Source organism: Cebus imitator, unplaced genomic scaffold (assembly GCF_001604975.1).
Source record: "Cebus imitator isolate Cc_AM_T3 unplaced genomic scaffold, Cebus_imitator-1.0 Scaffold24, whole genome shotgun sequence".
Taxonomy (NCBI): Eukaryota; Metazoa; Chordata; class Mammalia; order Primates; family Cebidae; genus Cebus; species Cebus imitator.
Genome location: NW_016107339.1, coordinates 781,361 through 799,459, shown reverse-complemented (window position 1 = coordinate 799,459; position 18,099 = coordinate 781,361). Strand labels below are relative to the sequence as shown.

General features: G+C 40.9%; 2 protein-coding genes across 5 annotated transcripts in view; one reads left to right on the top strand and one right to left on the bottom strand.

Annotated features, from left to right (window-relative positions):
- Nucleotides 1-18,099, bottom strand: part of OXNAD1 (oxidoreductase NAD binding domain containing 1) — a 59,032-nt gene that overhangs the window by 38,039 nt on the left and 2,894 nt on the right. Inside the window, exons 2-5 of one of the 4 annotated variants that reach the window (XM_017522507.2) lie at nt 15,824-15,825; nt 6,532-6,592; nt 1,981-2,126; nt 209-332 (exon numbers count right to left, since the gene is read on the bottom strand). In XM_017522507.2, coding sequence (XP_017377996.1) covers nt 209-324 — 116 coding nt within the window. In that variant the 5' untranslated portion in view covers nt 325-332; nt 1,981-2,126; nt 6,532-6,592; nt 15,824-15,825. Of the gene's footprint in view, nt 1-208; nt 333-1,980; nt 2,127-6,531; nt 6,972-15,823; nt 15,826-18,099 lie in introns of those variants that run through there. The other 3 variants (XR_005199049.1, XM_017522509.2, XM_017522508.2) reach the window with 3 other exon arrangements.
- Nucleotides 6,952-14,444, top strand: DPH3 (diphthamide biosynthesis 3). The gene is made up of 3 exons (XM_017522516.2): nt 6,952-7,279; nt 7,803-7,877; nt 11,663-14,444. Exons 1-3 carry the CDS (start codon nt 7,172-7,174, stop codon nt 11,726-11,728), a joined length of 249 nt encoding a protein of 82 aa, XP_017378005.1. The 5' UTR covers nt 6,952-7,171; the 3' UTR covers nt 11,729-14,444.

Genomic DNA, 18,099 nt, shown 5'->3' with positions numbered 1-18,099 from the left:
ATCGTGCCACTGCACTCCAGCCTGAGCCACAGAGCAAGACTCCCTCTCAAAAAAAAAAAAAGAAAAAAAGAAGTTTAACAACCTGACAGCATGCACATGGAAGCCAAGGTGTTACCTTGTCAGGTGTTTGATATGCCTCTTGGGACCATCAGCAGGTCAGGTGTCTTTGAAAATCAACTTCAAATGCACGGAAGGCTTAATGACTCACCTGGTTACAGTAAGGTGGCGCAAAGTGCTGAATGTCAATCTCAATGAAGCACCCTGAGTACAGACGGCTCCAACAGAGCACTGCAACCCAGGAATCATAACAGCAGCACAGGCCATGGTGCTTCCTGGGCAAACATAAAACTGAAATTTAAAACTGTTTTTTAAAACAGTGGGGAAATATCAGACTATTTTAGAGGGTCAGTGAAGAAGAGTTTGGGTTTCTGTTGGTGCTATTATGAGTCAAGCTACCAGCAAAGCAACCAAGAGCCTAACTTAACATCGATACAGTTTCTGCCACTATTCAGAGTTGATTCAAGGTATCTCCACAATTATGTACATAAGTATGTAATTTTTGGTGTTACCAAATATTTATGTTCTCTGTTGGTTTCTAAAATCTTTGATCAAATTCACATAACTAATCTTATCACAGAAGAGGGATGTAGATTTTATAACTTTCAGATAATTGTATTCTACCTAAAGAACACTACACAAGTCTTTTATATTTCTTGTTAGGTAAAGTGTAAGAGGAAGATAAATTTACCAAGGTTTCCAAACAAGAAGCTTAAGGTTCCCAGAAAATAAAAACCAAAACAGATAATACTATTCATAATGGCCCAGACTGGAAACTGTCCAAATGCCATTACTAGAGGAGATAAACTAATTGTGATACATTCACACAGTAAGATATACTATTCAGCAATGAAAACAAACTGCAACTTCATGCAGTAACATAGATGAGTATCACAAATAACATACTGAATGAAGGAAGCCAGAGTCAAAACAACAGATATTCTTTGATTCTAATCATATAAAGTATAAAAACAAACAAAATGAATCTATGCTGTCAGAAATCTAGTTAGCAGTTTCCCTTGGGAGGTGGTAGTGACAATGTTATTTCTTAAACTGGGTGCGGATTGCATGGGTATTTTCACTTTTCGTAAAAACTAATTAAGCTGTCCTCTTAGAATCTGTGTAGTGTTTTGTTTGTACTTGAACTTCAAGTATAAACACACACATACACACATATTCTTCAATATTTCAAATTCTAAAAACTACCAGCCTATCAAGAAAAGCACTGATTAGGAGTCAGATGATGTTTCTTTTCTTTTATATCATTTTCCTATGTCCATTTTTAAACATTTATTTGCCTAAAATGGCCACATTTAACATGTTACATTGCTGTATCTGTCCTTTTCTTAGTTACCTTGAGAATAAATGAAAATACATGTGAATACTTTTTTTCTGAGCTTTTTGGGAGGCAGTACATAAATTAATTGTAATAAGTTGGTGGTAGGAAAATATTCAAGCTAAGTGTTTATATTCCTACTCCATAATCATTAATTTGGTCCTTCACTCAACAAATATCTATCAAGGGCCCAGTATGTGGCAGGCACTGGTCTAAGCAATGGTGATATAGGCATGGAGAAAACAAAAACCTTCTTGGAGAGCCTGCATTCTAATAGATGAAGACAGAAAATAAATACAAATAAACAATATGATGGTGATACAAGTCATCTGTATTCAGTTGTAACCAAACCATTAAAAACCTCACTACTTCATAGCTCGTCTCTAGACAAAAGATATAGTTCTTCTTGTCATAGTATATTGCAGCATCACTGTGGACACACTACTTGCTATTTTGCTCTTTAGTAAACAAAAAAAGCAGAAGGCCTTTCAACCTCATTCAAGACCACTAAATGTCGTTTTTCTCCATTAAACGTGCTAAGCCCAAAATAATGCCTTAATCCCTGAAAGAAAGAAGTTGAAACTTACTTCGGAAGTCCACGAGATTTTAGGAGTCATTAAGTATATGGTCAGCTGACTGACAGAATATTTTGGTCCTGCTATTACACTGAGACTTTTGGATGTACACCAGTTGAAACACAGTTTTTCCAAGCATTAAAATTCTCACAAAGTTCCTGCAATGACACAAACAACATATAACAATGTTTTGGGAAACTGATCAAAAGCACTATTACCTCTTAGCTGCAAAAGGAAAGGCTTACAATAATCAGTAGGCATTACCTCACAGCAAGCCCGCTCTCCATTACCCGCCTCTCCATCCATTCTTCCCCCCATGCTTCCATTTTTCTTTTTTGCTTATTTATCTTACGGCTTCTTTTGTTCTTCTTCCTTGGCCTGTCTTTAACTACTGCTGCTTAGGATATCCACCCCAGGAAACAGCAGACCAAAGGTCAGAATGACACGGTTACATGTCATTTAAGGCCAAGTTCCCTGATAAAATTTAACCACTATAGAGTTAAATATGGAAATATTGCTCTGCTTAATGTTTTAGACAACTATTGCTAAAATAAGTTGCCCTCACAATACGATACATCGTTTAATGATTATGCTGCCTGAATGTCTCCTTCTCAACTAAACAGGAAAATAAACGTTAATTTTAAAAGCAGTTCTCTTTAAAATTCTAACATTTTGTTAAAGTAACCATGACCAAGAGTGCCACCTACTGGTACATAAAGGGCATTTTTATAAAATTCTGTTCAAAGTGCTTTCCAAAGCTTTATGCCAGTCCTTTAAGTAAAATATAAAAAACTGAAACCCTACTAATTTTTTGAAATATGTCCAGTGGTTTCATACTGGAAGTATTTAATCAACCACAGCAGATCAATATATATCAAGTTATTTCTAAAACCATATAAAGAAGAATATCCCATCATTGTCTATATCCTCACAAGACTTCCCTTATCAAAAATTCTTAATTAACTTTATTTCTGAAATGCAGATTATAATAAATGTTAAACTCACACCCATTAAATATGTAGTAAAACAAATTTCTGAAAGCAACAGATTAAACTTAAGATTTAAGATGAATTACACTGGTTTCAGTTCAACAGGTATACTCAGTTCATTCAACAATTACAGAGGTGCCAGGCACTATTTTGACCCTGAAGATACAGTAAGAACCAGATGCAAGGCCCCTGCCATCATGAAGCTTTTATTACAGTTCCAGAGACGGACAGTAGGAAACAAATAATTAACAAGATAACTACAGACTATGATGAGTACGATAAAGAAGTAAGAGTGATGGGGTAGGTGGGGGAAATATCAGGAAAGACAACTCTCCAGTGCTGACACCTTGGCTGAGATCTGGATGAGGAAAAGGCAGCTGAGCAAATGGTAAAAGCAGGCCACTCAGGCAGAAGAATTAGCAAGAACAAAGGTCCCAACACAGAAATAAGCCCAGCATGTTAGAGGAACCAAGGCCAGTGTGACTGGAGAACAGTAGGCTGGTAAGAGTGAAATGAGATGAAGTCCAGCAGTCTACAGGAACGGTAGGAATTTTATCCTAAGGGTAACAGGAAGCAACTGAAGAGTGAATCAATCAGGAGAAGGACAAGATCTAATTTATATTTTTAAAGGACTGCTCAAGTTGCTGTGGGAAAGATAATAGGAAGGGGCAGGAGTGGAAGGAGGAAGTCTAGTTAAAAGACTCTGGTCTAAGGTTATAATAAAGTAACAGCTACAGAGATGGCAGAAGTAGATGAATATGACATATTTTTTGGAATTAGAGCCCCAAAACTTGCTGATACATTAAACAGGGTGTGAGAAGACAATGACAAAAAGAGAAAAAGTCAAGCATGTCTCAACAAGCATAAATGCACGGAAATTAAGTAAGTTCAAAGAACAATCATGGCATCTGTCAATTTAGAATCTTCACTGAGGAAGCAAAAGGGCTCCTTGTGCTCTGTTAGGCAAAGAAACCTCAGTGGTAAACAGGTAATAGCCACAGAGTATTTGACTGGAAATCAACGGAACTGGGCTCAGGTGTGACTCCTTCTTGCTTTCTCATCTTCAGCAAGTCTCCTCTTGCCATTTTAACATTACTCACACCACCTCACTGGATTATTGAGAGGAATAAATAAAATACCAAAGTACCTAGGAAGCATGAGCGTTACTAAAAATCAGTCCTAATACATTCACCCCTTCTCCTCCTTGTCAACCCACCTACAGAGGTGGAGGTTTGGTATTGCCAGCGAACAACTCCCTCTGGCCTGATAAACAGCACTCATCAAATATAGTTTCCATCATACAATTCTGATCTACTTCTAAACCTGAACTTATGCAAAGAATCCTAGGCACCATTGTTTTCTGGATAAGCAGTGTTACTTAGCATTCATGATAAAATAAACTTAATACTAAAAAGCATGAGTGATCTCAAATTACTCTTGCAACTAGTAAATCTGCTTGTGTTGCACTCTCAGGGTCCAAAAGTGTGTCACTACAAAATGTTTCCATCCTTTTAGGAATAAATATAAAGTTTAGTAGTCATTGTAATGTGTTCTTTAAAAGTGCTAGGTGAAGTAAAATAAACTACACTGCATGCTTGGCTATGGTTTTACTTTCTTCAGCACAGTACAAGCTCAAATTGGGCGGAAGATTAAGAGCAGCCATCTCTGGCCAGACCATGGAGACAGCCAATGGATGGCAGGATGAAAACATGGAAAGCCATGGAGACCCCCTCCCCAAACCTAGTTCTCATGGGAATGAGCACTGCTCAGTGGAAGATCTCAGCACTCTGCAGAGCTACAGTGCGGCCTTTTAAATCGAGCTCTGCATGAAGTACCACCACATCACCAATGACATCATTATTAATTAAAAGGCTAGATTTTAGGGTCAGACAGGTTTGAGTTCTCATCTCACAGCTTATTGCCATTTACCAGCTTTGGCTTAGGCAAGTTCCTCAGGCCATAAGCCTCATGCTTTTCAGTGTTAAAGATGAGGGTAACGATACTTACACCTCATTGGGTTTTTTTTAGTGACATAATGTACATAAGGATTTGGTCATAGCGTATGACCAACACAGTGTCAACTATTATTAAGCAGCTCATTTGTTTTTTCCATTTTAGCTAACATGTATTCAAAGAAAACCTGGAAAATCACATAGAAAAACTACCCAACAACCCCTATAGCTTTTAGGACTACTAACTTCAGATTTTAAAATTCCTCAACAAATTGTTTTTGATAGATGCGAACTGCTTTCTAAGAGATCTACCAATTTATACTTCCCATACGCCAAATATGACCACGCCCATTTCTCTACATACGAAAATGGCTCATATTTAATTTTCAAGTACTTACACTCAGAAGTACTAAAGAAATAAAGATGGCTCCCAACCTCAAAATGATCATCAGGACTACAGAATAGACAGAGAATTTCCCTTTTTTTTCTGTCTCCAAGAGGCTATGTGGGAAGTATTTATGTCAACAGTGATGTAAGGAGCAGCCACCGAGCTGTGCAGGCTTGGGATTTCTCCTTTGCCCAGACAGACCAGAACAATCACAGTTAATCCTTGACAAGCTTAACAAGTTTCCTAACTGCTGGGTAAATCTACAATTACAGAAAAACAAGTGTTTGTGAGGTCTTTGAAATAATCCTCCATAAAGTCCTGTAATGTAACTTCTGGATTTTCTCCCAAAAACTCCTCTGCCTTTAAGTTTTCAAGCTTTAAAAGGGCTAAGTGTGCACAAAATTGGTAACTTCATGCCAACATGAGTGTGTAAATATAAGCACAGGGATACAGTTTGTATATGTGTTATGTAAATGTAAACTAAATATGGTATATAATTGCTGAACTAAGTAAAACTCGTAATTTCCATGCAAAAGTGGGACGTCACATCTACAAAGGATCTTATAATCATATCTACTCCAACTGTTTCTTAGAAGAGGAAATAAGGCCCAAAGAATGTAAATATCAGTTGCCAGGGCTAGTCAGCAACTCAAGATTCCCGATCCCAGATCTTCTCTCAAAAGTGCTTTTTTTTTTCCCCGCTACAATGCATTCCTTCTCTATATTAAAATACCACGTAATTAAGACCCAATGGAATCGGTTTTACCAAAACAAGCACTAGCACTGCTTTCAAGACAAAATGCCTTACATCCGTATTTCGTTTCAAGGCATACATACTAATAAACCTGCCCACTGATACCATTTCTTTCACAAAGAAAAAACTGGTACTCACATAAGTAATTTTTTCCTGGGCTTTGGAGACAGATAAGCTCTTATCCTAGGTGTATGATTTTGGTCAAGATGCCCAACTCTCCGTACTCAGTTTAAAGATTAGTAAAATGGAATAACATGTAAACTCCTAGAGTTGACATTTCCACTTAGTGCAATACCTGGCACATAGCTTCCCAATAATAAAAGGTTATTACTATTACTACAAATCATCGTAGTTAATAATGTTATGCACCTGACAAACATAAGACTAGAACTCAATCCTTGCCTTCCAGGGCTTGGTCCTTTCAGCAACGCAATTTAGGTTATTTTAAGATGTCTGGGGAGAGAAAGAAGCGAAATTTACCTGCAGCCAGGAACAAGCTGACCGTCGCCCTGGGCTCAAGGTCACTCGGGGAAGCGAAATTCTACGGGAACTGTTCGTCCGTCACGAGGAAGGGAGGTCGAGGAGGCTAAGTCGCTCTCGCCTCCCCACTCCGCCTTTCCCGAGAGCTACCGGAAGGACCGGGAGGAGGCTACCTGGCACCTGCTGCAGCCTTCAGCCCGCTGTTTAAGGCCTAAACTAGGCGATAAGAAAAAGGGAAACTTACCCCACCCCTGGGGCACCTAGCTCGCAGAGGCGGCCAAACTCAGCTCCAGGCGCCTGAGATACTCCGCGGTCCTGGACGTGACGAAACAGCGCGAGCCAGTCACACAGTCTATTGGTCGCTGCCGTCCAATAGAAGGAGAGGTGCGCGACCACGCGAGCAAGACGTGCCGTCTTCCCAGTGTCTCCGCCCCTAGCTCAGCCATCTCCATGGTGACCGCTACAAGTTACCCGTTTGGCCGCGCAGGCCGGAATTGCGTCATTGCCTATGCGCCGGAAGCGCTGGTTCTAGCCCGGCGCGATGTGGTGATGCTTAGCCCGGGGCGGCTCCGGCGAAGTTAGACCCTTGAATCCGGTCTCGGACTGCTGGAGCGTCATCCCTTGCCGATCCCTGCTGACCATGGCAGTGTTTCACGACGAGGTGGAAATCGAGGACTTCCAATATGACGAGGACTCGGAGACGTATTTCTATCCCTGCCCATGTGGAGATAACTTCTCTATCACCAAGGTAACTTTAGGGCCTCGCCCGGCGGTTCACCCAAGCAAGCGCAGTTTCGCCCCGCCTTGTTCCTTCGGTCATTGGGTCGTCTTTGAAGCTCTGGGTTACCCACGCCCTCTTTCCAGTTGCTGAATCTTCCTCTTCCCGCATACCCCCACCCCAGCTCTCCCGGTAGACAGGTAGTTCTGGCCTTAAATTAGGCCAGGGAGAGAGCGGCGGGAGGCTCTGTCTCCCTGCCCGATCCCCGCCTTAGAGTCCCAGCCTGGAATATCTCTGTAGAGGAGGGGACTCATTTTTTGTTTCCCAGGGCTTTGGGGCGACCGAAACTCGCCTAACATGCCTAGATGTTTCCCCTAAGCGACGCTTCTATAGGAGAATGAAGTTGGCATTTCTCACTGAAGGCCCTGGGGTTCTCACCCACCCTGGAGGGAAGGCAAGCCACTAAGAGACATGCACCTAGAGGTGGGACAGGTTTGCGGGAGGAGATGGCGAAGAGACTGTGCTGACCACATGGTGTTTGATTTCGTTGTAGGAAGATTTGGAGAATGGGGAAGACGTGGCAACGTGTCCTAGCTGCTCTCTCATTATAAAAGTGATTTATGACAAAGTAAGGGATACAATTTTAAAATGGGGGAAGGGGGTTGTAAGGCAGTGGCAAGGACTTAGATCAGCCTGTCAGTGATGAGTGCAAGAGAATGCTTGAGTGTGCTAGGTAAAGTGTGGTATATTTTTCAGGCAGGTTTTAAACACCATTGATAAACAAATAGTAAATTAAAATGATTAAAGTTCAGATTACATAATTTATTTTAGCTTTGGCGCTAAATCTAGCTTTAGTGAAAATTATTAATTATAGAAAAATTAAAAATAAACAAAACCCTTTACCAGTTATCTAAGTAAAAAAGAAAAAGAGAAGTAATTATGTAGATTATTTTAGTGGACAATCTTTATATTTTTCTTCTATTTAATATGTAATTAAAATTGTTTACAGCACCTAGACTTACTTTGAAGGGAACAATTATATGGTATTTCATGCCTGCTTATGCAAGGAATTCTGCATTATCTTGTTTAAGATATAATTCCTAGGTGCAGCTTTATAATTTCATTTTAGTCTTTAGTTGCCCTATTATCTTTCTTTCATCCAAGGATATTGACGATAGAAAAAAAAAATGTTATTACTTCCCACTCTTACTCAAAGTTTTGTTCAGTACGTTGAATGGAATCTTAGATAAGGAGCTTAACATTCTCAAGGATGAACTCTAAAATGAATATAGGGGAAAGTGGGGATGAGGCACAGAGCCTCATGAGAGAAGCAGGCTGTAATTTAGACTATAATTTAGAAACATAATAATTAATTCTTGTATTAAAATGTGCTCTGCAACAGAAAGCAAACAGGGTAAGGAAGATCAGGAGTGCTGGTCTGGGAGGAAGTTGCAGTTTGACAGGGGTGATCATGGCCGGCCTCACTGAGAAAGGCCTAAGTAAAGATTTCAAGGAAGTGAGGGAGTGAGCCATGTACATAATGAGGATACAGCGGGTAAGAGAGTCTAGCAAAGGATTCAGTGAAGGGGACCTAAGACAGGAACATGCCCAATTTTATCAAGGAACAAAAAGGAGGTCAATGTGATCAGAGCAGAGCAGGATGAGAGGAGTCCAAGATAAATTCGTGGATCACTTTAAGGATTTGGCTCTTGTCGTGAATGATATAGGGAACCACTGGAGGGTTTTCAAACATAGGAGTGCTATGATCCAACTTAAGTTTGTTTAAAAAATGATTCTGGCTGTTGTGTTCAGCGAATACTATAGAGAGCAAGGATGGAAACAGGAAAAGCAGTTAGGAGGCTATTACACTAATAAAAGAAGGAGATAGGTTGCTTGGACCTGGTTACAGCCATGGAAATAATAAGAAGTACTTAGATTCTGGATACACTTTGAATGAGCGATTGGATATAGGGTGTGAAGGAGTGACTCAAGGGTGATTTCATATGTGACCTTAATGACTGGGGGGATGGAGTTACTGTCCATTGAGGGAATGTAACTATAGGTATTTGGCATTGTACATACTAAGTTTGAGAAGTCTGTCATCCAAGTGGAGCTGTTGAGAAGGCAATTGGATATACATTCCTGGAGTTCATGGAGAAAAATTGGCTAGCAATGTCAATTTGGGAGTTATCAGTAATAGATAGCATTTAGAGCCATGAGATTGGGTGAAATCTCCAGGTCTGTAAATGTAAAGATAGATAAAATACAGGACTGAGCCTTAAGGCGCTCCAGTATTAAAAGGTCAGGGAGGGAAGTGAGGAATCACCAAAGCTGACAGTAAAGGAGCAACCACTGAGAAAGAGGAAAGTCGGCAGTGTCAAATCCTGAAAACCAGATGAGAAGGGGTGAGGAATTGGTGATCCTTCACATGACACTGATAGAAAGAAATCAACAATTAACCATTAGCTTTGGCTGGGTGTGGTGGCTCACGCCTATAATCCCAGGACTTTGGGAGCCTGAGGCAGGAGGATCATGTGAGCCCAGGAGTCTGGGTAACATATTGAGACCGCCACCTCAAAGAATAAAAAGAATTAACCATTAGCTTTAGCAACACTGCGTTCATTTGTGATGATGATGAGAGCAGTTTCTGTGGAGTAACAGGAACAGCACATGATTGAAGAAACCAGTGGGCAGAAAACTGGTTGGAGGGAATGAGAGAACGGAAGGCAGTGAGTATAGCCATTTCTTTTAAGGGGTTTGCAGCAGAGACATGGGACGGTAACCAGTGGTGATAGAGAATCAAGAGAGGGTTTAAGGTGATAGAAATTCAGCCTTCATAAGTGAATATAGACACAGAAAGTTAAATTTAACCAGGTTTGTGATTTTCCCAAGTGAAAAGGAAGGAGTGAGAGAAGAGTAGTTACACCTGACCAAGGAGTTGGAACTAGGGAAAGGGAACATGAAGGGAGTGAGGGGCAGTGAAAGGGTGGCAGGATGAATGTGATGGAGGTCCAGAGGTGTTGGAATATGGCATCCAGGGTGGATAAATGACAGCAACAGAGAAGAATAGCAATGCAGTAGTCTCAAGCCATAAGATTCTAAACTGATGGGTTTTAGGCAGAAAAGGAGAACAGTGGCAAACAGGAGGAACTAGCCCCGCTTCCAATCCCTCTGGTACTAGGACTCTGAGAACATGGAGCCTCCACTAGAGGGGCACGTAGAGGAAACCATCCTTAAGAATATGACTCATCAGGCCAGGTGCGGTGGCTCACACCTGTAATCCCAGCACGTTGGGAGGCTGAGGTGGGTAGATCATTAGGTCATGAGTTCAAGGCCAGCCTGGCCAACATAGTGAAACCCTATCTCTACTAAAAATACAAAAATTAGCCAGGCATGGTAGCACACACCTGTAGTCCCAGCTACTCAGGAGGCTGAGGCAGGAGAATCGCTTAAACCTGGGAGGCAGAGGTTGTGGTGAGGCAAGATCATGCCACTGCACTCCAGCCAGGGCAACAGAGGGAGACTCCATCTTGGACAAAAAAAAAGAATATAACTTAATCTCGACTTCAGCACTAGTGACATTTTAGGCCTGATAATTCTTTGCTGTGCAGGGTTATCCTGCGCATTGTAGGATGTCTAGCAGGATCCCTGGCCTCTACCTATTAGATGCCAATAGCAATCCTCAGTTGTTTCAGTTCAGACTGTTTCCAGATACTACCAATGCTCTTGGGGATAAAACGACATTTTGAGGAAGAGGTTGAGAACATGGAGCATTGTGCCGACAGTGGATCCTGAATTCCACAGAGTACAGTGAAAGAGCTCCAGATATTGAGCAACAGACCAGTAGGGACAGAGTTGGGACTGATCCTCCAGGAATCAGATTGCTGGCGGTGAGGGGTAACCTCAGAGGCAGAGATTTCTTGTGGTAGCTGAGATAAGTCAGGATAAATGATCAGAGATTGAACTTCATTTACAAAGTAGCTAACATTGCAGATTATCTGTGTTGAGAAACACATAAAGACCTGTCCCTTTTAGTTGGAAGAAGTAATTACTTTGAAGAGAACTGGTATCTGAATGACCAGTTATTAAAGTGGAGAAGTTTTGGTGTAATACAGAAATTAAAAGATGTGACATGTCTCTATGTGATTTCAGAGAAGTGGTTGCTCTGCACTGAAGATGGGCATGGTTATAAGGTGCTTTATATTAAATAATGAATTCAGAACCAAAAACAGATACATGTTTAAGATTCAGATTCTAGTGCTGTCATGGGCCCTTTGAACAAGGATGAAATGATAATAGCAATGGAAAAACAAAATTAACAGAGCTGGATTGATTCTGTAACAAAATGAAGGTTTAATATTAATGCATTTGTGACATGGAAATTCATTGGTTAATGTCATTTCTCTGTCTTAGGATCAGTTTGTGTGTGGAGAAACAGTCCCAGCCCCTTCAGCCAACAAAGAATTAGTTAAATGCTGAAGAAGCCTTCAGGAAACCAAATCCTGAACAACGGGAAATGAGCCTAGATAGAAATATTAAATGCAAAGCTACTGGCTTCATCGAGACCACCATTTGTGATTTACTGTTCTGTAAGTGTGTGGATTCTTTCCATCGACTGCTGATTTCATCTTCAGGAAGCAAGTCTATAACATGACATATCTGGATTTTGTGCTCAGTACCTTAAATTGGAAGCATTCTTAATTATCCATCTAAATTTAAAAGAAGATAATTTCAAAACAGTGCTTTCTTTCCCTCGGTTTCATCATTTTCATATCTTAAACCAAATTACTTCAATAACTGATAACAGCGTCATCTACCTCAGTCATTAGGATTCCTTAATAAAAAAGATTGTATTTTTGAGTTGGTTATTAAAATTATTAAAAGTAGCCCTTCCTTTGAAATTTGACATCAGCTCTGCTGTTCTAAATTTAAAATTAATTGCTTTATTACTACCACACTTCCAATTTCTATACCAAACCAGTCTCCTCAGTTTTCCCATTAGAATGGACATGTTCTGTTCCGCATGTCATTTCTGTGATGCTTCATGCACACAGTTAGGTTGTAGTATTAAAGAGAAGATACAGTTGGGTCATTATTTCTCCAGAGCCAGAAGTTGGTGAACAAGAAAGAAAGTCCACAGAGAAGTGATGAAAGAATAGAGAGTTTTCTTATATTCTGCATATTCCATGGAAGTCAGGACAAGATGAAAAACATCCAAAAGAAGTAAAATTGGTGACAGAATGAGAGGAGCAAATCATACCAGCGTAGTAAATGAAATGTTTGAATGACTGCCCAATCAGAGCAAGTGATATTTCTTCATCTGGGTTTTTGTTTGTTTTTTGATAAGGCTAATGAAATTGCATTCCTGATCTGGGTTAATGTCAAGCCTTCATGGCCGGTAGCTGTGCTTTTGGCATATCACAATGTCCTTTCACTACTACAAGGGAAAGCATCTACAGCAGAGAATGTGCTTGAAAGTGAGGGCCTATTGTGAATAAATATGCCCATGAGGGCACATTTAATAAGCCTCTGTAACATGCAGCCAAACCAGACACTCACTCCTGCAGAGAAATGCTGCCCGGGAGAAAAAGAAATACAGAAAGATAGGCTCTCAATCTTCCTTTGCTGCAGTACTAAGAATAGCAAGAAATTAGAATCATTGACATTGGAAATTTGAAAATTCCCTTTATATACACAACTTTATTGTGTATAAATTTTAAAAATGTAATGCACCGATGTCTGTCAGGTTTTAGGAATGGCTCCTGCAATTAGAAAAATAGCTTGCTAGGGTATGAATGTTCTGCTGCTAATTGGTAAATGTACTACACACATTTATTGGAGGTTTAAATTAAAACCAGTAGCCTTTTTTACCTGCCGGCAGCATGACTATGTGCCACCACTAGGCTGAGACCATAAATTACCAAACATTGTATGCTGAAGGTGCTTGGTATATTATGTGGCATATTCTGGATGTGATGAGAAATCTCATTGCTGTTTGGGACACTGACATCCCAGAAGTCATCCATAACTGCTTTGCAAAAGCAAAGTGACTGCTCAGATGAACAGAGCAGGGTACTCTCTATGGTGGGATCAGCTACAAAGAGAAATGAACTGTCCCATGCTCATGCCGATGGTTTTCTACATATTGCCGACATGTTAGCTCTTTCTGATCCTGATGAACTTCAAACAGACACCCCTGATGTAGGTTTGTGAAGAACAGGAAGAAGAGTTGGCAGGTTCAGACATCCCAGGAAAAAAGCAGCATAAATAGCATTAGCAGTCAGTGACTGGTGATAATGCTGCAATAATGGGAATGATTTTATTTCTAAATAAAATCATTATTGCTTTATTTCTAAAGCAGTTGAGTCACTAAGTTTATGAGCTATGAAAGAACACGTCAAGATTGAATCCTGTGTTAAGCAGAAAGTAAAACCAGAACCAGGCGCAGTGGCTTCTGCCTGTTATCCCAGCTACTCAGGAAGCTGAGGCAGGAGGATCATGTGAGGCCAGGAGTTTAAGACTAGCCTTGGCATCGTAGAGAGACCTCTAAAAAATTAGAGACCTCTCTAAAAAATTCTCTTAATTAGCAGGGTGTGGGGCCATGAGCAAATTGCTTGAGCCCAGGAGTTTGAGGCTCTGGTGAGCTGTGATCACACCACTCTATTCCAGCCCATGTGACGGGGCAAGACCTCATCTCAAAAATTAAGAGAAAGGAAAGTAAAACTGGACTCTGAGATATGACAAGTTCTGTGTGATACATGTGCCTTATTTAGCCCAAGACATTTCTGGAGCACCTGTAAAAACGGATTTTGTAATTCAGGCTGTGTCTCTTTTTAACTTTGTAATCTTTGGCAAGGCCTTTGGATTCTTCAGCTATACAATTAAGAGATTCGATCAGGTGGTTTCATTTCTCAGCTGTCAGTTCTCTAATTTCAGGCTTGGTAGCTTGTAGGAACTGAAATGGCAACTAAAATTTTTGTAAACTCAAACTAAATCATGAATTACAAAGAAAGTCCATTCTTCCATAACTTCTTGTTACCACACTTCTGAGTTTAATAATTATGAAGTCGACTGTTTAAAGGATTCTGCATATATTTTAGTGTGCACATTCAGAAACATTTTTCTTGGAAAAAGCACCCAACTTTTTTTATGACTACACATATTTATTGCCAGAATAAATTGCATTTCAAATCAATTTGCTTTCATGTAATTTTTCTTCTAAATGTCACCATTTTGAATTAAAATGTTTATGATTTTATATGAGGTAGAAATCTTAGCTGCTTTGGGGCATCGTTAAATCTTAGCTGCTTTTGGGGCTTTTTGGTATGGACAGTTTTTAAATAAGGAAATTGCCACTTTTTACAGTTTGGGCTCTGAATTTTTGTTATTTGGAAAAAAAATAATAGCTGAGTCAAGTGTTAGTAAGGCAAAGAAAGCTGACATTCTTAGATGAGTAACTCGGCTTATTACCAGAAAAGAAGACCAATATTTAAGGCTGATGATCAATTCTTGGAATGGTTTGAGAGCCCAGGTCTGGTCAGAAGACAATTAGAATTTTAGTTCCTCCACTGTGATCTCAGAGTAGTTAATTATGTTCTGGTTTGTGAAATGTAGACCATAGCATCTCTTACAAGGGTTGAAACCATTCATTCTGCAATTAGAAAAGTAGCTGTCATGTGCTGTGCACTAGGCAAAGAAGTACCTGTCACATGCTAGGTACTAGGTGAAGAAGATTGGGTTTCTGCCATTTGGGAACTTAACATGGAACTGGAAGAGACAGAAGCAAGATTATAGATGAGTTAGAGCCCCCAAGGAAATAAACCAGGTGATGTGGGAGAGAGTTGCTGGGTCAGGTGACTTTTTGAGAGTGAGTTCTGGCTCTTAGATTCTAAGACCTGAAGGATGAGAAAGGAAGAGCCTTGTGAAAATGATTAAATGAGCTACTACCTATAAAACATGACAGCTAATGCCTGTCATGTGCAAAAAATTGTTAACTATTCTAACTCCAAAAGGAATTTAACATTGTTTTGAGCTATCTCTTAGTCCATGTTCTGTTGCTGTAACAATACCTGACACTGGATAATTTATCAAGAATAAAGGTTAGTTTGGCTCATGATTCTGGAGCTCATGTATGACACTGGTGAGGGTCTCGTGCTGTATTATAACATGATGGAGAAGCACGGCGGGAAGTAGGCATGTGCAAAGGTACCATACAGGAGAGTCGGCATCATTTTCTAGCAACCCTCCTCTCGGTAACTAATCCAGTCAGGAGAGAGGGAGAACTCACTCCCACCAGATGTCATTAATTTCTTCAAGGGCAGATCCCTTTTTATCCAAATACCTCTTAAAAGTCTCAACCCCATTACATCGGGGACCAAGCCTCAATATGAGTTTGGCGTGGACAAACTGTATCCAAACCACAGCAAGCATTGGACAGTATTCTTGGAATAAATATGAGAAGTGCAACGTTTTGGACACCTTTACCTCCCTCTTACTGAATCTAGGGGTAGGGCCCAGCAACCTGTGTTTTAACAAGCCTGCTAGCTGAATCCAGCGCAGCTAAAGTTTGGTAACCGCTGGTTTTCAACCCTGGCAGCACATTTGTAATTGGTTGGGGTACTTTAAAAATTTGATGCCCCAGAATTGATTTGGGCGCAGCTTGGGCATCAGGATTTTTTTTTTTTTAAGTGTCCCTGGTGATTCTAATGTGTAGCCAAGGCCAAGAACCAGTGGGCTGGAAAAGCAGAAATTTCATAATCACTGAAAGGAGCCAATTGTAAATGATCACACCTGCTTTGCACATGGAAAGGAGAGGGAGCTCAGTTGGTCACACACTGCATTCAGGCAGTCAGTCAGCCTTAACAAGTGGCCATGAGAGCCCAGGCTGGGCTCTAGTACACAGTGGGAGAGCTCTAAACTGGGTGGCCTCTGGGCTGCATCCGTATTTAAACAATCACACTTCCCAGCACACACTGGCTGCTAATTACATATCTCACAAAAGCAACAGCTTCTGCAGGTGTGTGTAGTTAGGATTTCTTTAACTCCATTTGAGGGTACCCGACATTCCCTGCTGCTTACCTAGCAAATTGCCATGATTACATATTTGACTGGGAAACCAGTTTACAAATTATCCTTTGCTAAGGGTTAAAACAACGGGCACATACAAGAGAAAAAACGGTTCCACAAAAGGCTTAAAATAAGAGTGGAGGTAGAGTGGGGGGAATCTCCATGTTTCTCTACATCCTTGCAGAGATGCACTTGCAGACGAGCCCTAGAACTCAGAGCAAAACACAATTCTTTGTAGATTTATGAATGAATATTGTTCCAATTCTAGGAAAGCAAGTTAGCATTTTGAAAAAGAAAATCGTTTTTTGGTCTTCAGACTTTACCACTCATATTAGGGGGAAAAGAGGCTTGTCCTCTTCAAGTTGGAACTTGTGGGGAAATCTGGAAGCTAGGAATGTCGGGCTGCTGGAGTGGGAACCCTGGAACGGGCTGATGAAATCTGGAAGGGGTCTTTGCTTCTCTAGCAAAATTACCTCTGTGAGTTTGCAGCCAAGCACCAGTAGTGACGTTGGAGTTGCTGTTGGTCAGAAGAGGTGGCAGTCAGGAAGAAGCTGGGCATGCGGCAGGAAAGGAGGACGGAAGCCAACCGCCCAGCGCCTCTGCGTCTTTCTCACCACCTTACACGGGAGCGCGCTCAAGAGTCACAGCTGCTGCCTCTTTTCTGCCTTCCAGACCTTGCACAGATTTCTCCTTTTTACTCATCTGTAACCCAGAACCATATAGGGAAGAAATAATGGGAAACAGTTCCAGCTGGGCCAAGTTAGTATTACAAAACTGCCACAGTTACAGATACTGAAAAGCCACTCAAATCCACTTGAGTATCTTAATAGAAGCCCCACTAACTTTCATCTTTGTACAACCTGGAAAACTTTGCCACAGCACCTACTGAGACAGAACAAATGCTGGGAACTAACCTAGCTAGCAATGCAGACTGCAGAGGCACAGGTCGGCCCAGCAGGCTGTTTCCAAGGAAGGTGGCCACCTCAGTCCCAGTCTGGCAAGTGAGAGGTATTTGATTTGGTATATGAAGTAGCTCCCAAATGGGGGTGCATGCCCAGTAAGGAGTAGGAGATCCCAGTAAGTATACGGGGCCTCCGGCATTGCTTCAGTCCAGGAAGATCGACACTTGGGGCAATTTCCATGTGAGATCTGACTGAGGTATCAGGACCCAGTCACTAGGCAAATATTTGGGGCCAGACTTCATACTTAGAGGGGAACTGAGTGTTTGATAGGGTCAAAGATTGTACCTTTGAACAAAAATTAATGCCGAAGTTGAGAACAAGGAAGAGGGGAAAGCAAACCCTTAATGGGCACCACCAGTATGTACTTTAGGACAGCACAGGCCGTCTGGGTCACACCAGATGACGTTGGTTCCCAGTGTACAATTCCTAAAGGCACTCAGGATTTAGAGCATTACTGTAGCTAGCAGGTGTCTCTAAACCACCAACCGATGATGGTGATAAGAGTACAGCATACTGGATGGGGGATTAATTTTATGAGATTAAATGAGATAATGCATGTAAAGCACTTAGCACAGATTTTGCACATAAATGATAATTTAATCTTACTTGTTTCTTGCTCCATAGTAAATTACTCAAGACTATGTTCCAGGGAACTTCCCTGATTTTACAGGTTTAGACAACAATGGACTCAGTCATAATGTGTCAGGGTTCAATCCAGAGAAGCTGAAGAACCATGAGTGAGAGAGAATGGAGCTGTGTTATGAGGATTAGACGTTACATGGTGTGGAGCTAGTGGAGGCACCAAGGGAAGGTGATTATCTC

Coding starts and splice junctions, on each gene's coding strand:
- DPH3 (XM_017522516.2), top strand. CDS start 7,172: ATGGCAGTGTTTCACGACGAGGTGGAAATCGAGGACTTCCAATATGAC. Junction 7,280..7,802: donor ATAACTTCTCTATCACCAAG/GTAACTTTAGGG, acceptor ATTTCGTTGTAG/GAAGATTTGGAGAATGGGGA. Junction 7,878..11,662: donor TAAAAGTGATTTATGACAAA/GTAAGGGATACA, acceptor TCTCTGTCTTAG/GATCAGTTTGTGTGTGGAGA.